This window comes from Rutilus rutilus (assembly GCF_951802725.1).
Source record: "Rutilus rutilus genome assembly, chromosome: 7".
Classification (NCBI taxonomy): Eukaryota; Metazoa; Chordata; class Actinopteri; order Cypriniformes; family Leuciscidae; genus Rutilus; species Rutilus rutilus.
Genome location: NC_140221.1, coordinates 6,879,756 through 6,905,010, shown reverse-complemented (window position 1 = coordinate 6,905,010; position 25,255 = coordinate 6,879,756). Strand labels below are relative to the sequence as shown.

The 25,255-nt window shown below is 37.3% G+C and overlaps 1 protein-coding gene across 1 annotated transcript; it reads left to right on the top strand.

The window, feature by feature from the left end:
- Nucleotides 1-1,108: 1,108 nt before the first annotated feature.
- Nucleotides 1,109-24,292, top strand: bckdk (branched chain ketoacid dehydrogenase kinase). The gene is made up of 11 exons (XM_084414017.1): nt 1,109-1,748; nt 3,358-3,426; nt 3,723-3,833; nt 8,224-8,271; nt 9,122-9,241; nt 9,394-9,492; nt 12,258-12,331; nt 15,146-15,274; nt 19,120-19,209; nt 20,712-20,867; nt 22,833-24,292. Exons 1-11 carry the CDS (start codon nt 1,494-1,496, stop codon nt 22,975-22,977), a joined length of 1,296 nt encoding a protein of 431 aa, XP_084270143.1. The 5' UTR covers nt 1,109-1,493; the 3' UTR covers nt 22,978-24,292.
- Nucleotides 24,293-25,255: the final 963 nt, after the last annotated feature.

Below are 25,255 nucleotides of genomic sequence, written 5' to 3'. Positions count from 1 at the left end.
CTGATGCAGAGATACACACGTTGCTGAAGCAGGAACTATGTGTAACATAAAAGTGACTGATTTCTGCCTCTACAGCTCTCAATTTGGTGCGCTGCATTTCCATATTTCACCATAGATATACAATAGAAAAATGTGAGGTGCTGTTGAGTTTGGGAAGGTGTCTCTGCCCTCCATTACATACTGTAGCGTAGCCTATCTGCCTGCTCAAACCATATGCTAAATGTTTTATTTCCAACTCACTTTATATCTTAAAATAGACTCTGAAAAATGTTCTATCATATTTGTTAAAAGTTTATATAGAGGTCTATCTTTTCAAGTGGATGAATATTTTGGTTTGGGCAAATAACCAAACCAAAGCAACTGGAGCAGATAACTCTACTCAACTCATGCTAGAGCTCACCATCCCTTTTTTGGGTGGAGTATCTCTGACTGGTTTATTGAACAAAAGCAGAATTAGACTTTGGAATGGGATTAGTACGGTATTCATTTTTTTACTTCACTTATTCCCTAGTGATTCAACTCAGCCCTTAAAACATTATGTGAGGCAAATTGTTAAGGCAAAGTGTTTTTTTTTTTTTTTTAGAAGTGCTATTTCTATGGTCCTGTGATATAGATGTCTTCTTTTAAGTTCAGTTTGGAATATTGATTTTACTTAGGCCTATATTTTTTTCTTATTTCTTCTTACTTCAACTAAAAGTGATGATTCACCCCCCAAAATTACTCGCCATAATGTTTATGTTGTAGGATCTATTTGCTTTAGTGTAACACAAAAGGAGATGTTAAACAGAATGACAGTGACTGACAGCCTGTCACTATTCACTTTCATTGCATCTCCAGCTCATGCATCCTTGCATCTCTGATTCATTGCAATCCATACAATAAAAGTAAGTTGTGATTGAGATGAGCGTTCCGTTCCACAGAAGTAATAAACCAGCACAGTTTAGATCACCAAGGGAGTAAGTAAAAGAAGAAATTGCTTTTATTGGGGGTGAACTATCTCTTTAAGGAAAACATGACACAATTCACCCCACTCTCGCTTAATGGGTGTTGGTCATTTAAAAAGAAACTTTATACATATATAAAGTAGTCCTGCTTATTAAATGTCGCTTTCTCTTCAAAGCGAATTACACAATAAAATTCTGATTATATCATCTGCGAATATATGTAGTGTAGTCAAAGGAAGTGCGCGCTGCTGTGTGTGTCTGTCTCATTGTCCTTGTGCTGCGCCATGACTCGTTGGCTTTCCGTTGCTGAGGTCGTGATGACCCAAAAGCCCCGCCTCCTCTGATCGCTGATTGGCTGATCACAAGTGTCTTCAGATAAACACCACCAGAGACGGCATTTTTCACATCTAGTGATGTGATGGTGCTAGAGGCATGCAGCCTTTGTGCACACATACACTAGCTTTTTGGATGGCGAGGTAGAAAGGTTTTAACTTACGGACAAGGGATTGTTTTTTTTTAGTTTGTTATTTGGGTTATCAGAGTGTGAAAATGCGCGGACGCATGACAGGCCAGGCCATGGAGCTGCTGGGCAGCGGCGGCTCCAGGATCAGCGTGACCAGGTTCTTTCTATCCCCGTCAGCCAAAGCCTCCGCTCCGCAGTCGACCGGAGTAACGTTACACGGCATCGACAAAAGATTTCGATCTACATCGTCCATGTCCAGTTACTCTGAGCTGGCTCGGGAGCGGTCCAAAACCGTTACGTCTTTTTACAACCAGTCTGCCATCGACGCATCTGCCGAGAAGGTCAGTCACCATTTCCCGATGTTTTTGCATCAACTCCTGTCTCTTTAATCCCTCGATAATGGAGGTCGATACGCTTTGGTCTCCATCCATGATTTGGATGGCCTAATTAACCCACTTTTGACGGTTACTCGTGATGTCATCTAACTGACCGAGAGCCTCAAATAACGTTACTTTGCTTCTAGTTAGCCTCAAATTTTTCATTTCAGTGGTAAAATGGGTAAGGTAACATTTACTACCACATATGAGATTGCTGTAGTCATCCGGTGAAATTCCATTTAGCTATTTAGCTGCTAATAATCTCTATCACGTAGCCTACACTGCTTCCAATAACCATAAAAAAGGAATGCCATATCCCCAAAATAATTTAAATTAATAATTTAAACACATATAATTGCGTCAAACTTAACTTTCTGAGACATTTTTACAATTATCAGGTAGTGACAAGGTGATATTAGTGGATGTGTGAAGTCAGTTACCAACCAGAACGTGTTCACCTACATTTTGTTTTTGGGGGAAAATGGTGATTAATAAGAACATAATTTGTTCTGCAATGTTTAAACGTTTTACTTTACCCCCGTTGCCGTTGTCCAATAATTTCCAATAACTGTGTCTTGATTGCTGGCAAATATCTTAGGTGTCAGCAGTTATACAGCCATGAGGTCTACACACACACTCACAGGTCTCACACACCAAGGGCAGTAGGCTTCAAAAAATCCCACAGCCATTTGACAAGTCAATTTTATTTGTTCTTACACTTAATGTTAAAAAACATGCGTCTGAATGTCCATCATGGTCTAAGTCGTGCTGGTTTGCACGGTATCCTTATGTAACCTGTCCTACTTTGAGCATCTCACTGGGACTGCGTTGGTGACTCAACAAAACCCAATGTGATTACTGTGCTCTGCCACTGCTCTTTTTGTACTAGTACAGGTTCATTATGTACATTTAAGTTAAGCAATTTAAAGCCAATTGAATAGTTTACTCAGAAATGGAGATTCTGTCATCATTTACTCACCCTCATGGAGCATTAAACAACCATGTAGGAAGAGGAAGACTCATCATGGCCATTTTCCAGGATGACAGTGAAGAATCATTGTCACACATGAATTGGCACCTCTGAATCCAGACCTTAAATTCATTGAGTCTTTGGGATGTGCTTGAGGAGACTTACTTGGATGCATGTGCATGGCGTAACCGTTTTCACAAACTTACATTTTTGTTGTTTACATGGAGACGATAATGGTATCATTTTCAAAAACTTGCACTTTGAAACCCGTTTTCAAAAGCTTGCATTTTCAGGCCCCCAAAATACAGTTGTCGTGTAAATGAGCGGCCAAAACGCTCAAAGTTTTCCGTTTTTAGTTAAAAACTGATGATTAAACGGCCCCTTGGTCACGATATCCTATAAAACGAAAATAGATTTGGAGACTAAATTATACTTTTACTAAACGGACTGAAACCTTGAATCATAGACAGTTCAAATGAGTGAATTTTCTGAAGAAAGACATCTAGTTATTCATTTAAGAGTCTCTCAGCACGTACATCATCAAATCAAGCACGGCTATATTTAAAGTATATGCTATTTTTAACAGCAATGTTCTCTTCACAGCCTTCTGTCAGACTGACACCAGCCACAATGCTATATGTAGGGAAGTCTCCTGATGGACAACATATCCTGGTAATTACACACTCCTTTCCACTGTCCTGCATTTATCCCAACCCACATTGGTGCTGGTCTTCTAAAAAGTAGTAGTTTTTCAGCCATTTGTCAGCACACAAACTTGTATTTCATCATTATTGCATTGGAGATCACCAATCCTCTATATGTGTACTGTAGACTCCTAGATGATGCAGTGGTGGTATCATATGATATGAGCATATTAATATACTATACTGTTCATCTTGTTAATATCCTGTTAGTGTTGGAGAAAATGCTTCAGCTTTTTATTCTGTATGTCATTTGATTCCATGCAGAGCAGTGCCAAGTATCTGCACAAAGAGCTGCCTGTCCGTATCGCACATCGCATTAAGGGCTTCCGCAGCCTGCCCTTCATTATCGGCTGCAACCCAACCATTCTCCAAGTGGTGAGTTCCCCTACGTCTCTGTAGCCTAGGTTTTCTCTGTTATCATTCGTTCTGAGTGAAGGCTAGGGTTACCGTCTCTCTTACAAGTTGGTTTGTTGGAGAAGCTCCACCCTTGATACTCTCAGAGGGCATATTAGGTGATGAGGAGCTGGGGTTGGTTAACTTTGGCACAGTGATGGAGAATTGAACTATCCATGTTTGATTCAATGTCAGTGTTGGATCAAAAGCCCTAGTGTTCTGCAGTGACGTCTTGCTGCCTGCTTGAGTCCTGGTATTGATTTGGGATGGATGGAAAGTGCTTTATCGATACATGCAGTGGGTTTACTTTATTCAGTGCATTAAGTTTGGTGAAATCCATCAGACCATGCAACTTTCCTCAGAAAAATCCACTTAGCCTACCTTTCAAAAGTTTGATGTCAGCAAGATTTTTAAATAAATTACTACTTTTATTTATGCTAAGAACGCATTAAATTGATCAAAAGTGACAGTAAAGGCATTTATAATGTTGTTAAATATTTCTGTTTGACATAAATGCTGTTCTTTTGACAAATTTGAATACTAAAAAGAATTTGAGGTCGACCGATTAATCTGCACCGATAACCGTATTACGAAGAAACATATTAACAAATCAGAAACGCGTCCGATTTCTGTTCTTTTATTATCGTCACTGTAATACATATTTTGATATTTTGATTAGATAATCATCAAGTCTTCTAATAAGAAGCAAATAAAGCGAGAGTAATATACACGTGTCTAATTTCAATGCTATGGCCTTTGCCCCTTGTGTAGATATTTAAAGATGGCCGTCTTTAAGCATGACGTTTTGGATTTGTATGAAATGGTAACACTTTACAGTAAGAGTCCATTTGTAAAATGAACTAAGGTTAATAAAAGGATTAATTTGTTAATTTCAACATTTACTAATACATTTGCATTTTAAAGTTGTATCTCTTAACATTAGTTAATGCACAAGGAACTAACATGTCATGAATGATCAAGGTATAATTCATATATACATTTTTATATTTAAAAAGTAAAGTACATTTTCATGGTTCAGTACTGTTTATATATTAAAGTTCAGCACTATTTTATGTGTTATGTTTGTTTTCATTCAGTATCCATTTTAAAAACTATCGGTTATCGGCCAGTGTGGGCCGACCTGGTTATCGTCTTCTGTAAAATCCACTATCGGTCGACCTCTAAAAATGATGATCACGGTTTCCCCCAAAATATGAAGAATATCACAGAAATAAATTACATTTTAAAATGTATTAAAACAGATACCTAAATTGTAATAATATTTCACAATAATGACTGTTTTGACTGTTTTTGATCAAATAAATGCAGCCTTGGTAAAGATTTCTTTCAATAGCATTAAAAAGAAATCGTAGCGACCCCAAATGTGTTGAACGGTAGTGTATCTTTTAGCACTCTTTCACTAAATAATTTTATGTTGACGGGTATTTGATAACATGTTCTGAAACCATGTTATTTTTAATGAATGTCTTCTGTGGTTCTGTTCTCCATGTTGACTGTAAACTGGGCTTACTGACTGAATGGTTAGACACCTGCTCTCATGTTTTGTTTATAGTGCAAACTCCAGATAAAATCATGTTTTAAGAACATAAGGCACTCGAATTATGTTGAAAAAAGTTTAAAAGCCTTTGTTATTCATGGCTTACACATCTATGCGTTGTGTAGTCTCCATGTCTTCGTCAGGGTGTGTGTAAAATCATGTTTTATTTGTGCACTGTATTATTCCAACATTTGACCACAGTGGGGGCCACTACCACTAGTGATAAGGCTTCTGTTTTCCTTTTTTTATAATTTAATTATGATATTATTTATTACAATATTATTATTTTTGCTTCAATGACAGCAGAACTCACGCTGCACAAACTCCACAAGTTTTTTTTTATTAATCCAGAATCATTCTCTAGAATATTTTCAGGTTTAGATTAGATTTCAGTGTGGACTTTTGGACACCACTATATGTCATGTTATGATGTCCTGGTCTGTGAGCTGTTCCTTTCTTCAAGACAAAAACATAAATAACAAAAAGGACCATCACAGTCAATCCTCATTTTCATGGTCCAGACAAACAAAACGACAATCGGCAAGTAATAAAGCCGAAAGAGGATCCATGTCCCTCCCCTTTCTCCTCCTTGTTTACTTCCTTCTGCGAGTCGTCGTCCTCCTCCTGTGACCTTTTACCCACATCTGCCTAAAGACAGTCTCGTCTACAGCTTGTTTTGTTTTCTCTGAGGGAGATGACCTCACCTAGGGTTTAGTATCGTTTGAATTTTAATCATTCTGATTCTGCTTATCGATTCCTAATTTCGATTCAAAGAAGGTTAAAAAAGAAACCTTGGAAATCATTCACTTTTATTCTAAGTCAAAACATTTCATTGTTGCTGAATACCACGAACAAAAATCAACAGGCTAAAGAACACTTACACGAGGAACTTTTTTTTTTCTTTCTATGGTTTAAAAATACAATTAGCCTAATATAAATTTCAAGCATTATTAGATGCAAGTAAACACTCAATAAAAAAAAATTGACAAATTAGCAATTGCACAAATAAATACTACTGAACAAAGATATGATAAAGACAAAGAAGAGATGAAGTGTTTTATGATTTTCAGGTATTTAGGTACCGAATCCCCGGTTTTTGGTTCTAAAATGGAACCGGTTCTCGAGACCCAGCGCTAGAACTCACCAGTTCAGTCCAGAGATGTTCAGAACAATTCAATCAGCAATCTTTAAACTTAAATACTGCAGTTTATTAATCAGTATTTTCCCTGTAGAAGTATTATTAACGCACACTACCATTCAAAAGTTTGGGGTCAGTAATATTAAAAAAATAAAATAGAAATAGAATCCTTTTATTCAGCAGTTGATCAAAAGAAACAGTGAAGACAAGAATGATTTCTGAAGAATCATGTGACACTGAAGACTGGAGCAGTGTTATTTTGTTATCATTGACATACTGTTATCGTTCCTATTAATATTTTGAATTGGTGTTTATTTAATATTTTGAATGAGTTGAACTTGTACTTCATTAAACTAAATGAAAATGAGAAATTTTGCATTGGGTTTAGGTTTAAGATTAGTTTATTTTTTCTCAAGGGACTTTTTTTTTTTTTGATGGTTTTTGTTTGTTTCAGATAACTATAATATTCCTGCGTAAATAATTTACATTACATTTTAAATTGACTTCTTTTTTTTTTTTTTATGTAAGTACAATTTAAACAATTTTAAATTGTTATAAAATCCCACAGTATTACTGTTTTTGCTGGGGTTTTTTTGTAATTTTTTTTTTTTGATAAACTAACATTTTGCATATAAACATTTGTTAGGTAAGCATAAAATACATTGTTCAAAAACATTACAAAATCTTACCAAACCCAGTCTTTTGAAAAGTAATGGATTCCATTTCCGATTATCAAATATATTTACCTCTATCGTTTTACTAGGAAACAGGAAAAAATACTGATTAAAAAATTATTTTATAGGCTATAATCGCGACATGCAAACCATTAAAAGTGAAAACTGGCAAAAGTCAGTTGTCTTCTCTGTAGGGGTGTAACAATATCGTGTCACAAAATATTTGCAATACAAAAATGCAACAAGATGTATCGTAAGAAGTTTTCAGAGTTTGAGTGTCAGTACTACATTAAACTACTAGGCTATATATAATGTTGAATATAATTTATAATAATCCAATGGGGGGATATTTGCGGGTCCTGATAATGCCAAATGTCTTATGTTACCAGTAAAAAGTGGCCTACATTATTTTAAATATATCTAATCAGTGAATGAGTGCAAGCATATTCGTCTGAAATAATTCTGTATTTTCAGATTCAGAATTTTTATTTTTGTTCTGGTGTCACCACTGTCCAGTGCATTGCGTTACCAGCACCAAGTCCAAGCCTATTCGTTTACACCCATAATGTAAAATCAAATTTAGGATTTTAATCAACAGTACTTTTTTTTTTTTTTGTTAACTTTTTATCATGTGTCTTGGAGTATCGCAATATCGTATTTTGATATGCATCAAATAATGACATGAGGGTATTGTTACACCCCTACTTCTCTGTTAAGATCATTCAGGACCTTTAGCACGTTTTTGTGTTTTCCAATCACTCCTCCTGTCTTCTTATTGACATTTGTTCCTCGAATCCATAGAAGAATGTAAGCCATGTGCTCGTGGAGGGTTGGTGAGGGGCCAGGAATGGGGTTCAGGGAAGGATGAAGCACACAGGCCTCTGGGAACACCAGCTCCAGGAACCGCACCACTGCACATTTGTTACCCATATATTGTACTTATCCATTCTCTCTCTCTCTCTCTCTCTCTCTCTCTCTCTCTCTCTCTCTCTCTCTCCACAGCACGAGCTTTATATCAGGGCCTACCACATGCTGAGCGACTTCCCAGCTGTAAGTTTAAGTTGACCTGTACATATGAATTCATACACAGCTTAGTCATTTGTTGACCAGCTTGCACATTTCTTTAAGTAATTCTGTAACCTGAGAAGCCTGTGAGTTTAGTGTACTGATTCAGCCGTTGTGGAGTCTCGACTCTCACCAGTGAAACATTAGTCTTTGTTGACTGACTCACCGACTACGTAGAATGCTGACTCATGAATGTCAAATGCAAGTTTGTTTATGGGCAAATTAAAAATCCCCATTTTGCACAATATCTGCTAACTGGAAAGATGAGGCAACTGAAGGGATTACTCTAGTTATTTTGGTGGCTTGTGCATTATGAGTCAAAAATTTTGACACAACTAATCATTTTTTGTTACTATTGGCACTTTTTTCCCCCCTTATTTTAGAGAAATAGTAAAGTCATCCAAAATATGACATGACACAAATGAACACTGCAGTTCAAAATGTTGTTGTCTTTATAAATGTTATATTGAAGGAGCTCTCTATTCTCTGAAATGCATTATCCAAACCATCCATTTCAAAAACTGAATTAATAAAAAAAATATATATATTTTTTGTAAGGAAATTTGTTGAAGTGCTTTCAAGCATTTAAGTACAAACTTTAGATAAAAAGATCATGAGAAACAAATTAATTCAAATGTGTCCAACCATTTTCCACTAGAGTAACTAGATCAGTTTATTAGTTTGGGATGAAGCCACATAAGCGGAATAACGGTTAAGACCGATCACCACTCCCAGGGTTTATTTAGCTATAATGACTGTAAATTGTCTATTATATTTGAAAAAATACCATTTAATATTATTTTGCTAACCTTTCCACCAATGTTTTTATCTTCAGATTAAAGACCAGGAGACTGAGGCTCGCTATAGCAAACTTGTAAAACAGCTTCTTGATGATCACAAAGATGTTGTCACCATGTTAGCCGAAGGATTCAGGGAATGTCGTAAACACATTGTGGTAAGATTTCTAAAACCCCTAGGGTTTTGTTCACCCTCAACAGAATAATCTTACTGTAGCATCTTTCTGCCTGGTTCATATACACATTAATATTGGTAATAATCAGTGAACCTTACCATAACTTTGTTTTGTTTTTTTCATTGTTTGTTCAGGACGAGACTCTGGTTCGCAATTTCTTGGACACAACGTTGACGTCTCGTCTGGGCATTCGCATGTTGGCCACGCACCACATTGCCCTGCATGAGGAGAACGTACGTCTCTGGCTTACAATTATAGCACCTCATTTTCAGTTTCTTACTCAAGTCAAGTCTAGTGACCTTTGTTTATATAGCGCTTACAGTGAAAACAGGAAAATGGGGCATTTCAGCTGTTGTTCAGCTGAAGACAGTTCAGTGTTGATTCAGTTCTGCTGTAAAGATCATCAATTAATAAATTAGTTCATTTCATCTATAAAGCAGTTCTGCAAAATATGATGTCATCGTCTAGCTCAGTTCAGTTCTTATATAGCAGCGCAAGTACAGTCAAATCCCGAACAAGGCCAGGAAGACTGTTCCAGAGTTCGGGTGCTAATTAAAAGGATAATGTTGATTGATAGATGGTTTTACTCTACGTAATAATGGATGTTTCTGATAATCAGCAATGGATCTTAAAATCGTTTGCATTAGACAAATGAAAATGTGCTGTGAACAGTATATCTATATTAGGAAACTTTCCAGTTCTCTTTAAAATACCCACGAGCACATGGACAGGACATCGCAGCAGTAAGAGCAGTGCAGTCTTCAGCCGTTTGCCCTGTGACATAAGTGTCTCGTACAGGCAGCCAAGTGGGCCAACAATATTTTTGCATGACCCACGTGCACAGACTAAATATACAAATGCACACTCATCTGCGATCTTCTGTAGATTAATAGTTCAGCTCAGACATTTTTGCCTGAGCTGTTATGCTGCGTTCACGCCATGTCGTAATTATGAGATGACGACACCAGGGCTCCAGACTAACTTTTTTCACCTCCGTCCTGGAACCGTCCTGAAAAACGATTTGAACCGTCCTAAAGTTAATGTCAACCGTCCCAAAATAAACATGTTGTTTCTGTACTTTGTTATTAACATCTATAGTTGTTAGCTTTTAGTCACATAATAAAAACACCATTAAAATGTTTATGATATATATTACTATATTTATTTAGCTCCATTCAAAGTAGTTATCTGTAAACAAGTAAAAAACAGATTTAATAAAAAATAACAGGAGTTAAATGCTTTTTTGTATTCATGCAGAACAAATCTTTTTTTTTTTTCTTTTTTTTTTACATATACGAAAATTAAGATAAAAATACATACAGCTCAAAAGTTTTTGAGTAAGTTGGATTAAAAAAATAACAAATAAATACTGGTGACTAGCCTACATCTCAAAAATATCATCATTCTTTATTCTTTCAAGCAGCAGACATTTATTTGTATGAATTAAATATAATGAATCATTATTAAAGCTATTAACGAGCAGTGAATGCTTTTCTCTTTTTCTTTTGTTGCTTGATCAATATTAAGGACACAGACCGCATTAGGTTTATTACCCACTGTCACTTTAAGACATCGGATCATGTCCAATGACATGCGGATCCAATTGCACTGATGCACATCCGATACACTCAAAACTGTTTAAGACATAACCAACATAGTTTACGTGAATACTCTCCAAAACGGACATTTCGACATAATGTTGTGTGTATTTGTCCATTCAGACACGAAAGAGAACTCAATTCAGTACTCGCGCGCTGTATACAGTATAACGTTAGGTGTCTATGTGCATGGTTGCACGCTTCGGGTCGGGTGTGTGCGCACAGAAAACCGTACCGAATAGAGCTCTTTTTTGCGTCGTCACTCTTATTCAGATATGTCTGCTCTACTCATTCTCCCAGATGTTAAATTTTTTTAACGTTTTATGAGACATGCAGCGCATGTCAACTCGTGTGCCACTGGGTAGATCAGCACGTTACAGTACAAATGTGCGCATCTACCACAAACGCAGGACATCAGTTCTGACTGGATCGCTTCCCAAATCGTGACTATCTAACATTTTTGTCTAGTTTTTAGTTGACGAAAATATCAATAGATTTTCGTCATGGTTTTTGTCATTCAAAACTAGTTTTTATTTAGTTATCGTCTCGTTTTCGTCTGTGAAAATAAGCCATGTGATAGATGTACCGCGAAACAAGTCTCCGGGTGAGTAGCCGGCCAGTGATAGTAACTATAGTAACAGCATGAGAAGACGCGCTCCGTTGTAGTCAGCGCTTGGTCGGTTAGTTTTGACATTTTCTAAGTAAGATTACCCTAATAGTAATAAATGAGAACACATACAAAAATGTCTTTCGTCCAGTAGGCGTCCTGGAGAATATTTCTGTTCGTCCTAAACACATTTTCTGACGTCCCCAGGACGATAGGACGCCGTTAGTCTCGAGCCCTGGACGACACGTGACATTTTACTCGGAGCTGTTCACGTCTTTGGACTATGAATTATGTGTTTTTATGGGTACACTGTCAACGGTAAAGTTCTCAGAAAATTCTGAGTTTACAATTACGAGTTGTAATTACGAGTTCAACGAGGATGTGGTCTCGTAATTACGGTCATTCCGACGTGACACGAACACACCTTTAAGTTTGACTCAAAACAGCTATACGTTATAAATAAATAATACAATTCCACGTTTGAAGCCGTCATAAAATAGTACTTGGCGTTGTGATGATACGTTGATACAGTTGTGATGTTGCTTGAATTACTGTATTGATATCAGGCATGGTGTATGACATGCCATAAATTGCTAAATCGTCTAAATTGCTCCTATCATAAACGGAGCTGTCTACAACAGATTTTCTTTTTTAAATCACACTAGATACTTACAGTATAAACATTCTCTCTTCCTGTGTTGTAGCACTGTTTATATATAGTCACCAAGCCCTATTATGGATGCTTACTGTATGATTTTTGTGTCAATTTTCAATTTTCTCTGCTCTATTTCAGGCTGACTTTGTTGGCATTATATGCCGCCGCCTGTCGCCTAAAAAGATCATCGAGAAGTGGGTTGACTTTGCTCGGTGAGTATGTCGTCCGTTCGTCTGTTTGCCATCCGCTTTTCATCCTGCCGTCTGTTTACATATGTGAGTGCTTAAGACTCCAGGACTATTTTAAGAGGTTATTGAAAAGCTTTTTGTTCTGTTATCAGTGCAGTCAGCTCCGTTTACAGCAGCGTGTGTGTGTGTGTGCGCGCGCTCGCGCTCCGTTTGTCCAAGAAAAGGATCAAAGCCCAGATCTCATTTGTGATTTACCAAGATAAGTGTTAAAGGTCACTGTCAAGCTACTGTCTAACATTGGCTGTGTGGGAGCAAAACGCGTATTTACTTATTCTACATGAGTTTAATGTGTCAACAGTCCAGTAATGATTTGCAGTGCATGTAAACACTTTACTCCGGTTATAAATTTATAGAGGCATAATTTCAAGCTATTATTCCAAAGAGTAAAACGATTTACAAGATTTTTTTTTATATATATAGATAGATAGATAGATAGATAGATATAGAATACTTAGTTTTAATAAATGATTAATAAGTTTTTCTGGTGCATGTAGATACAGTATGATATTGTAAAACTGGGCCAGCAGAAATAATCCTTATTGTTGACATTCAAAGTTTTCATAATAAAACTGAAACCGGACCTTGCGTTTTCATAATGTTGCTGCCCATGTCCTGAGGATGGCTGTATGAAACAACTCAAACACTGATGTCTTATGTGTTGTAAATTGTTGGGGTCATGTCCCACCGACCCCCTTGTGCAAATTCCGCCTGTCTCACATATTTTCCTCCTATAAATCTCTGTTGAGAAGAATCAGGTCACAATGCAGGCTGTGTACAGTATGTAGTCACAGGTTTCATGCTCGAGCCCTTGAGGAATGTGCAGTTGCTAAAGCTTCATGCGCCTGCACCGTCACCCTTATTTTACTTCACTGCGGATTCCCAACCAATTGCTTTGTCCCAATTCACATACTATCTCTCCTAAATATTATTTAAGATTAGAATTAGTGTGTCCAAAATCATAGTATGATGAAATGAGTATTACAAATATACCAGAATGGTCGTCTGTTTCTGGTTAGAATTGCAGATCTGTGCACACTCTTAACGGCTAATATTTCCCACAACCCATTGCGCATTAGACGAGGATTCGATTAGAACTACAAACGCTAATAAAAAGTGTTACAAACCACTAAAAACATGGCAGATGTGTGAGATGTTTAAGTAGATAGGTTTTGACTCATGGTTAATCATTTGGTCATTAACTTTTAAATGGGTCATTAAACACTTAAGGAGAGTCTCTGCATGAAAGATCCACGACTGGCAGATCAACGCTCTACTACATTTCCCTCTGTTATGGTTAAAAAATGAAACGAACCTGAATGTGGAGGGGTTTAACTGTGACGACTCACGAGATGATGGACGGCAGTTTAAAGGATGATAGGATGCACGTGAATAAGCAACAGAGCTGTCCGTTAAAGACGCAGTCATTTAAAGTACGTCATTTTAGTGCCTAGTATAAGTAGGCGAATTGGGACGCAGCAGTTCAACTTGATCTTTCATCCTGGAAATGGACAGAGTATGTCTATATTCTCATTCCGATCGAAGATCAGTTTCTCCTTGTTTATACAAAACACACTTTCGACATAGTCTGGTCCTGTTTGCAGCATGTTCTGGCCAGTAATAGTGTATTCAGTCTCCCTTTTCAGGGAGGATTGAACTGAAATAATGATCTACTTTCATTATCAATTAGTTGTGTCAGTCCTAACAAAAGCGCTCTCCTGGTCTTATAGGAGTGAAGGCCAGGCTGCTCTGCTCGTGCTTGTCTCATGATTAAGAGATGCTGCGTCAGCAAAACTGGCCTGTTCCTCTTCACACTGGGATGATCAAAGCGTTCCCTCAAAGACCGGACCGAAACCAGAATTTACTGGCTATAAATGAGACGCCCTCATTAATTAGTGTCAATATTATTTCTGAAATGGCTTTAAATGAAATGGCAGGCAGTCATTCAGTATATCCACAGCAGCACTTGCAGGACCTGTTGAGGCAGAGCCAGTAGCCTGTGCTTAGTTTTCTCTGTATGCTATTTTGTTTGATTTATTTACAATGTCATATGTTTAAAAACAACTGAATTCGTTTTTTAATGAATTTTAAAAACATTTTGATCGAAAAGCTTATGATGAAATGTGTGAAATAGTTTTTTTGGGGGGGAAATCATTTCTTTACAAGACTGACATTCTAATTGACATTTTATTTGTTGTTTGTTTGAATGCTAGTACAGAATTAATAAGTGTTAAATTGAGTCTCCAGGTCAGAAATATTAGATCCGACGCCGGATCCTGTCAGAAGATAACCGTTTTATCTGCTATCTAAAACCTGTCAACAGCAAGTCTTTTCTGGTGCCCTAAATCAGTGTTTGGTATCCAAAAATTGTATTAAAGGGGTCCTATTATGCTTCTTTTTTTTCTACTTTCGTTTTACTTTTTTCTTTTAGTTTAATGTTGCTGAAAAAGCATGAAAAAGGTTTGCAAAGTCACTCCAAAGGGAGTTATTCTCCATATCAATTTGCACTGTTTCTGAACTCTCTAAAACGTTGACCAATCACAACACACTGGTCCAGCCCACCAATCAGAGCACAATACGTTTACGCTGCAATAATGTAAAATATGTGAAATAATGTAGTGTTTTTTATTTTATTTTGAACATTCAGGCAAAGTCAAGGCTTTGAAAATAGGGCATAATTGGTCCCCCAGTCTTCTATCAGCCTAAGAGGTTGACTGAGAAAGATGATCTGTCCAAACTTGACTGGAAGTGTAAATGTCTCAATGCCTGTGTTCCCTGCAGACGGCTCTGTGAGCATCAGTATGGGAATTCTCCACGTGTTCGCATCAACGGCCATGTGGCGGCCCGCTTTCCCTTCATTCCACTGCCTCTGGACTACATCCTGCCTGAGCTGCTGAAGAACGCCATGAGGTAACGTTCCCGTCACATACAGGTCAACGACGACACACCTCCTGTTCTACTATGCTGTCTTAACTATCTAATCCTGGTGTGACAGTCAGATTTGCTGTTAATGCAGTTGTAGTATTTGGACCTGTAGCAAGTTGTTGTTGTCTTAGCAGCCACTCATATAGACAACACTGAACCATTATTACTGTGTATAACAGTTGCTGCAGTAACTATGACCCAAATATATGTGTGAGCAATTTTGCCTGTCCGTCAGTGCATGAAGGAGTTATTGTATTGTGACCTTGTGTGAACACAATAGCCTTCGGTGAAACGCCAGGAAAAACAAGTCATTTACATTTCAGGGATGTTATGCAGGAAGCCTGGGAATTTGAAACTTTTCCTGGTTGTTGATTGTTGGCCGTTTGCTGTTCAATCTGGCGCAGTTATGGCAAGCATGGCTCATTGAGACCCAACCGTCCGGCACACTGAAGTTATGAAATGATCATTTAAATGAAAAAAGAGAAATCTAAGGCACTGAAGAAAAGTCTTTATCATACAAGGCTTATAATGTCTTCAAATATTTAATATAGTGCCAGATATTATAGTGAGATTAAACTAGGAAACAGCAATAAGGAATGCAAAAAATTACATAATTTGTCATGTTTCATTGCATTATCACAAAGCAAGTGAGCAAAACTACACACTATGCTTACAAAATCTTTAATAATTTTACAAATCTTTAACACATTTTTAATAATATTTGAATAAAGGGTGAATATATCAATTTTCCTAGACTGGACATCACTTTTGGCCACTACTGTGTACATATAAATCTTTAAAATTAAGGATTGTACTAGGATAATAATTTAAAAAAAAATTTTTATGAAGAATGTTAAGGTTATTTGAAAGATTGCCAGATAATTTTGCAGGTTTTTTTTTAAGCAACAACTCTGAAATGTGGATTTATTAGTTATTGGCATTTTTCTCATCTAGTAAATGCATCTTGATTTAATAATTTTTGGAGTGGAAACAAGACAAAAATACTAAGTAAGAAAAGCATTTTTTTTGCGGTGTGGTGTTAAACTCATTTTGAAGCGACTTGATTGGTAATTATTGATTTAGTCAGTTATTTTGCTAATACTATCCTTTCAGGTCTTCTAAGGTATTATTTGAGCTTGCTTAGACAAGAATCATTGCTAATTTTTTCACCTGCTGAATAATGAATAACTGGTGAAAGTATCCCATAGATACCAGTACCACGTAACAGTGCCCTTGCAACCACCCAGGATACCCTAATAACCATATAGCAACGCACTAAAATCCAACCACAGCACCCTATCTTTGTGGCATTGAGGTCTGCATGTGCAAACAACACCTTGAAAGCTGAATTTCCGGTTATGGGACCTTTTCTAGTACACCACACACACACACACACACACACACACACACACACACACACACACACACACACACACACACACACTGGATATTTTGCAGTTTTAGCAACATTCTTATAAGTTCACCCATCTGTTGATACTGGTGTTGCTGACACTGGCTGCCGGCCAAGTTCAGTCCAAGTTCAACGTTACGATACAGGTTTTCTATGATAATCCCAAAATTCTTCAATTAAAGTCTCTCAATATAACACAGTCTGCTGAAACCAACTTGTATATTTTACCATATATAAATCTCCATACCTGCATGATAATCAATGCGGAGCGGTCTGGAGGTCTACAGTTATCTTTTTATATATTTAACAAATGAGGTAGAAACCTTAAATCCGAAACAGCCTCACGTTGTTCACAGATGTCAAAAACAAAATGATGTCGTCGTTTATGGTGAAAAATAAGTCTGACTCGTTCCTCCACTTTTAAAATGAAAAACAAAATGTTTGCATTTAACTCTCTTGCAAAAGAAGTCTAGTATAGAGAAAACATTGCATTGGCCACAAGATTTAAACCTAACATGAGACTAATGTAAAAAAAAAAAAAAAATTATATGTTTATAAAGCCATTAAACTCTTGACTTTCACACAATAGGATCACGTGTGGAATGGACTGTTTGAATAGAACATGTTTCTGATCTTGTTCTCGTGGTTCTTTACACTTGGATCAGATGCCTCTTCAGGCAGTCATTAGAGAACAGCATGTTCCTGGCAGAAGGGCAAGTCACAGTTGGTTTACAACAGTACAGTTCCTACTACCGAGAGTGTCCAGAGACACAGACTGTGATCCTCATCACATCCCATTTGATTTCTGTATTCACTTTATTTAAAATGGGTAGGGACAGTGGCACCTGACAGTGGCACCTTCAAAACATCGAAAAAGTTTTGCTTTTAACATTTATTTGGTTATATTCAATTCAATTATGACAACTCTCTATATAGATTTAGCATGTTATTGAATATGGCAATGTTAATGTATTTGGACGTGGAGGACTTGATCTGCTACGCTGTGTGATGGAAAATTCTTAAATCTGACTATCCAAAATAAAACGGTTGCGTCTACTGTCGACACAGAGCGTCTACTAATCGACACTTAATAAATAAAACTGTTGCGTCTACTCATCGACACAGAGCGTCTACAAATCGACACTCTTGCGTCTTCAATGGACAACTGGCCGAGTCTACTAACCTAACTTCTTTGCTGCGCAGCATAAAAACAAATGAGACAGACTTCAGTAAATGTCCCTCAGATGGTTTATTCAAAACGGCCGGGAGTTCTCGAGCAATACTCAGAGATTCATAAAAATCTCTCAAAAAAATTCAAAAAAAAAACCATAAAAATACAATAGGCTTTATAGGGTAAAGCCAGACATATCAAAATAGAATCATCATGACTAACATGTCATGCGCTACCAATATGATTGGTTGAATTGTTTAAAGCAAGCCCCCCCCTGTCATTACCCTTTGTTAGCTACATCAGCAAAATATCAAAAACATTGTAAGGGGTTAATATTTCAGTCAATCATTTCACAATACAGTCAAAATAAACAGAACATTGAGTCCTTTCTAAAAGTTCCATTCGACCCAGGTTACATTGAGTCAAAAGTTTGTTAGAAGGTTAGATCATATCGAAAGTTCGTCTGGTGGCTACATCCTAAATAAAAGGAAGTAAAAGTTATCCTGTTTTATTGTTAGATCTGGAATGGAAAGTTAGTCACCATCAGACATAGAAAATAGGAAGTGTAATAAAAAGCTTATCATAAGATGAAAATCTAAGTTCAGATTTTCATGGTTAGTAACATAATTAATCTTATCTAATTAATTCCACTGCAGCTGCTGCTCTTGATTATTGCTGGTGCTTAAAGGAGCAGGTATGGACTTGTTACTGCTAGCAGATACTCAGACACACTGCTGTGAGCATGTAAGATATGATGCTGCTGCATGAATATAAATCACATAGTAGATCTAGGCAGGTGGAGCTGGGGGAGGGTTTCAGGACTAGGGTCGGGTACCGAAACCCAGCGCCAATGTGTAACCGTTAGTAACTGGACCGAATCAAAACGCAGATTTCGGTGCCTCATTGTTCTGTGCCACTTAAATTCCTAAGCTGTCAATTAAAAAATATTTAACGACGTAACACCATCATCACCGCACGTAATCGCTAGTTAACCCTTTGACAGGAACGATCGTTCTCACCGGTGTGATTAGAACGTTCAGATCGTGTGATCATCAACTGCTAAATTCAAATTGGGCGTTGGCTGGCGCTGAGCCAAAGACAGATGCGCTCAGCGCTGTCATATATCACAACTATTCAGTGTTTTCAACCACATAAGGTTTATTTTAGGTTTCAGACATTTAAATACACATAAGTACTAGCAAAACAATACAAGAGATTACTCATGAAAGGTTTCTTTTTGATCCTCAGGGCCACCATGGAGAGTCACTTGGACACCCCTTACAATGTGCCTGATGTGGGGGTCACAATTGCCAACAATGAGACGGACTTTGTCATAAGGTGAGTCTGTAAACTATTCTAATGCCATTGAACCACGTCACACACAATCTGTATACATTATACATTAATGTATGAGGTTACATACACATGAGTTGGGAATAACAAAAAACATGTTCCAAACTGACCATTCACACTAAAACATACAGATTTATCAAATAAAAAAAGGCTTTTAAAGGAGTTTTTGTGCTGTTTGGAGTTCAAAAATAAAGAGATCTGAGTCAGGTGTGCCAAAACTATCTTGATTGTTGGCTGTCTGAACAAAGCCTGACACATGAACACTTAGGATTTTAGGTGTGGTTGTTCTGCTTTGAACTCAGAAGAATAGAATTAACGCTTTTTCCTGGAAATGCTGAATAATTTGTTGAGACGGTAGCATCCATAGTGAAGCATTTAGTTGTCAAATATTTGCACAGAGACCTCATCATGTGGAGTGCTGCCTTTATAACCATGTGCATTATCTTGCTGTGCACACTCAGCAGTGCGCTTAAAACCTCTGTCGACACTGAGCAAATTTACCCATGGGCAATGTTTATTTTAACATAAACTCGTCTTATTGAAAGCATGAACCTCAATGCTTCGCACTGACTGTGTTTCAGTGGCATTTAATGGACGTCTGAAATGAGGAAGCAAAGTCCTCTGTTTTTGGTCCAATCCATTTGCCATTTGATGTGTACACAGTTTAGAAAGTTAAAGGCTTCATTTACCTTGTGCCGGGTTCAGACTACATGATGTCAGCTCGATTTTGGCAAGGAAAGAACAAGACCCTTATCTGACAAAATTATTTGACAAAAAATGACAACATAATCCCTTATTATTATTATTATTATTATTTCGTTGGTTCTCTGTTTTTGCATGTGTTAATAATTTCTTTGTTTGAAAGCCTTGCCAAAAATTGTGTGTGCACAATTGGGCATGTTTCATTGCGTTATCACAAATAAAATTCTTGACTCTATAAGCACGACTACACAATATGCTTACAAATCTTCAACAAATTGTTAATATTTGAATAAAGGGCGATGTCAGGTTTCCTAGCCCGGGTATCTACTGTATACACACACACCCCAAACTTCTGAATGGTAGTGTAGAGGTAATAATCTTTGCAACTTTGCTTCAAAAATATGAAAAATATAGTTGGAGCTGATAGCCTTGTGGGCAGCGCTCTGACATGAATTGGTCGACCTGAGAATGAATCACGACTCGATGACCAATCCTGATTCTTCTCTCTCTCTTCACCTTTCATTTAACCACACTAAATGAAACCACTCGCTCGCTCACAGATAATTTCAAGCTCATTTTGATTCAGAAAGCTGTGATGTTCGAGTTTTTAACTCTGTTAGTCCATTCACCTCCACTAGTTTGACTGCTGATGGCTGATTTTCGTTGTAACTTTTTTTTATTTTATACAAATTGTTTGAGGAACCATTTTTGCAAATGATTTATATGCATTACGCAAGCTAATGAAACTGGAAACTAAGCAAAGTGATGTTGAACTGATTTTGTAGGATCTCCGACCGTGGTGGTGGCATTCCTCACAGCATTCTGGATAAGGTGATGGATTACCACTTCAGCACAGCTGAGCAGAGCACACAGGATCCTCGCATGAGCAACCTTTTCGACAGCATAACCAACAGCGGCCCCCAGTCCGGACCCATGCATGGGTAAGAGCAGATCTAAATCTGTACCAAAACAAGCAGCTTTAAAATGTTGGTGCTTTGGTTGATTTTTACGTAAATGATTGATGTGCTGTTTGGGAACATGTTTCTCTTTTGCATCTGCAAAATGCTTTTCACCTCTTTGCATGTAAATATTTACATCTTGTCCACATGCGGCAGCTGACTTTGCAAGATTCTTTGCATTCTTGCAAGACCAGAGTAATAGCTAAAGTGGTCTGCACATGATCCAGATTCAGCCAGTTCTTTCTGGATCTGCAAATCTTTGGAGTATAGTGTCACACCGCCCTCTGAAGAACAGATGCCAACTGTTAGGTGTAGGCGATATGACCAAAATCTTATAACATGATATGAGATTTTTATTTCTCGATAATATGTCACAATATAGTAGGGGTGCGGGAATTTTTTTTTTTTATATATATATATATGAATCGCGATTCAATCTTCTACCGATTTGCATCGATTCACAAATTTCAAACATCGATTTTCTAAAGTGTCACACTTAGTTAACTTCGTGGTACTACTTAAAGGGATAGTTCACCCAAAAGTGAAAATTCTGTCAGTAATTACTCACCCTCATGTTGTTTCAACCCCGTAAGCTTTCGTTCATCTTCAGAACACAATTTAAGATATTTTTGATGAAATCTGAGAGCTGGCTCGCTCCTTCAAAGGCTTCTTAGTAATTTCATTCTGCCGGCCCAGAAAAGTTAATAAAGACGTTGTTAAAATAGTCCAGGTGACTACAGTGGCTCAACCTTAAAGGAGCCATATGTAAGATTGTGGCCAAAACTGGTACTGCAATCACTTTCAAATTACTGTAGAGCGGTGTATCCCCTCCCCCTCCCCCCTGACTCGAGGTTGCCAGATAGGCTGCAGGATCCAGCAGGAACGTAGGCTGCTACGTAGCTGTGGTAACTAGAGCAGAGCTGGCAACCCCGATGCCGAAACACTACTGACTTCGTGATTGGTAGATAGGTGGAGGGTGGCGCTTCAGGCCAAAACACAACATGACAACATTAACATCAGTTGAGGGCTGCAACTTCACTTTTTAAATGACAATATCCTGGCCGGACTACTGTTGTCAGTGATATAAGTATTTGAAATGAACATGATTTCTTAATGTCTAGTGACATATCAGGGTCATTTTATGATTAATTGAAATACATTTCTTACATACAGCTCCTTTAAGTTACTTATTTGTACTTATTTAATACTTTTCGCCTCACATGCATGCAATCTCGAATTCAGTTCTCTTTCACAACTACACACACAATTATGTAAAAATGCACATCGTGTGGACTGTGGAGCACTGATCTATGTAGAATGTCATTATATAGATCAGTGCTGTGGAGTATTCAATGTAAACGGAGTCTGTCATGTCCTACATGAAAACAAATGGGAGAAAATTAGATGTGTAACTGTATCCGTGCATTCATTCTTAAAGGCTCATAAACGTTTCATTAATGTTAATAAAAAATAAAAAAACACTCACTAGTTATGACTGAATCACTTTTTTATCTTTAATATGAATCAATTTATATTTAATTTATACAGTGTTTGTGAAAAAGATCACGTCATGCGCATGTGTATTGTGTTCAGTCTATAGGGACGTAGTGTTTCTTTACAGTGACATCGCCAACTACTGGCCTAGCAGCAGAATACATTGTTTTTAGTCGTTTTCTCCCAGATCCGTGTGAACGGGATCGTTTTGACAGCGTTGTCGTCTCTGTACGCAAAAAAAGCAAAGTTTTGATTACATCGTTGTCGTGTAAACATCCCCTTATGGCGCTTTTTCACTGCATGGTACGGCTCAACTGTGTCAACTGGAAGTCTTGTCTAATTAAAAGTTTGTTTTCCTGTTTAGTGTTGTTTATTCAGTAATTAAGCTAAGTTTAAGGTTTATTTGAGGTAACCGAAGAACATCTCAATAATGCCGCTTGTTTTCTCCTCCAGGTTTGGCTTTGGCCTGCCCACATCCCGAGCGTACGCCGAATACTTAGGAGGTTCTTTGGCCATCCAGTCGATGCAGGGCATCGGCACAGACGTCTACCTGCGCCTCCGGCACATTGATGGCAAAGGAGAAAGCTTCAGAGTTTGATGTCATGGTCTCTTCATAGAGCTTGTGGTCCGTCACCATGTTGAAGATATTAAGGGGCGCAGTTGAACCAAAACCAGGACGTTCAACAGTTAGCCTTTCGCTCGTATTACTCATCCTCATTCACTGCGTCACATTTCGGATCACGTTTTTAGCAGATTATAGGTGTCATGCTCAGGATTCACATTGCATTTTGTTTGTGTCGTTCACTGTGATTTAAAAAAAAAAAAAAAAAAAAACTTTCAGCCTTAAGATTGCTAAGCGATTTCATGATTAAAATCCAGCATGTTACTGTCCAGCGTGGGACGAGTCCTTACATTTCAGACTCTTGCAGAAGGTGCTCTCCAGACAGCCGTGTCCTGGTTTCCTTCAGAAACATGAGTGAATTGTTCGAACTCTTTAAAGATACAGTGTTCACTCCAGCGGTGAATGCAGAAGCTCAGAAAGGCTGTTAGTAATCTTCTATGAACTCTTGACTAGAGGTCAACTGCCTTACGAAAAAAAAAAATGGTTAGTCTTTCTTCACACCAGTCTGTTCAGTTTTGACATTTCATATTGATCACATGAGCTTCAGAATTTGTTGTAGATTTCATGCTTGAAATGGTTTGCAAAAAAGTCTTTTGGGGTTAGCGTAGCGCAAAATATTTTTGTTTTTGTTTTTGTCTTGTCATTCTCTCCAGCAAACAGTGTTTATAGAGATGTTCATATTTGAATGGGTGTTTTTACACTCTACCTAGTTGCACATGTGGTCTCTTTGATGGGTTTTTAAGTTCATGTTCTGAAAGGATTCTAACATGTTTGAGATTTGTTTACCAGAATGGATTCGAAATTGTCCCCAAATTGAAATGCTTATCTAACGGCTCAGTTCACACAGTAAAAGTAATCCGTAACATATTTTGTCTTGTAATGTTGTGCCTGTGTTTTCTTTTCTGTCCTTTTTTTTTTAAATGACTTGCAAGAAAAGGAGCCTGTGTGTATTGAGCTCATCTGTTCTCAAGTGCTACAGATTTGTTGCCCATGTTTGCCCCCTACTGGTGGAATTTGAAAAGTATTGACTTTGACTTCAAAAACATGGACATACTGATGATGATGATTTAGTGTAAAGAATAATGTACTGTAGGTTTTGGCTGATTAAGAATGAAAATAACATGCACATATTAACATATTCCTTTGTTTATATAAAAGGCCAAATTGTGGCATGATGCACCCAGAATGAAATCTAGTATGGGATCATCTTTTCCTTTTAATGTTGAGTTTGCGTTATATAGATGCCAAATACGCATAGTTTTTGGGCATTATAAAATTATGGATGAGAACATTTGTGTCTTTTTCCTTTTCTCAGTTCTTTGTTAGATTTATTTATATACACACTGATAAAAAAAAAGTATTGTGAATTTTGACAGGAGTGAACTTAACAGAAACTGACTTAATTTACCAAAAAAAGGAAAAATAGTAGTAGTTACAAAAAATGTATAATGGTGCTTTAGCAACACTTTAATATAAGGTGATGTAGTTGTACATTACTTCATGTACCTTCGATATTAATGATTGTAAATTATGCATAATTGCAAGTAACTAACCCTAAACCAAACCCTAACCGTATAAAGTGCAACCAATAGCCTATTTTTCTTTCTAATTACTTGTAATAATTGTCAAATTCCACGGAATTACTACAGACTGTACTATTTAAAATCTAACTGCTGTCAGCTAGAGAAAAAAATCTATTTTTAGATGGGATCCTCAGCAAACACCTAAGTGCAAGGCTCTGTGAACAGCACAAGGAGTAGTAAGGGGCTGGCCCATGTACTAAACTGGCCAATCAGAGAACGTTTTCAGAAGTTAGCAAAATGAATGCAATTAAACAAAAACGTTAATTTTTTTTAATTTTTTTTATTGCGACGTAAAAACAAAACTTCCAGCTGGGATATAACAGGCACACCCTCATCACGTGATATACAACTTAGTAGAGATCACGTGACTTAGGTCTGAATCGTCTACGCGAACCGGTTCTTTTGAATCTTTCGTTTCAAAGAACCGGTTCAAGCAACTGATTCAGTATTGGCATGGCATCCCATTCTTGTCATAACGTTATACAATAAAGTCATATGTAAACAGGTCCGTATTGCTGTTAAACTGGGTTTATGTGGTTTTAAAAATATTGGTATTTCATGTGTCCTCTTCAGGTTGCTCAGCCACGCTTTAGCTCCAAAAGTCTTTTAGAACCTCAATATATAGGCATATCTGTACATTAAACAGTAGTACAATTATTTTACATACCTTG

Coding starts and splice junctions, on each gene's coding strand:
- bckdk (XM_084414017.1), top strand. CDS start 1,494: ATGCGCGGACGCATGACAGGCCAGGCCATGGAGCTGCTGGGCAGCGGC. Junction 3,834..8,223: donor ACCCAACCATTCTCCAAGTG/GTGAGTTCCCCT, acceptor CTCTCTCCACAG/CACGAGCTTTATATCAGGGC. Junction 12,332..15,145: donor AAGTGGGTTGACTTTGCTCG/GTGAGTATGTCG, acceptor TGTTCCCTGCAG/ACGGCTCTGTGAGCATCAGT.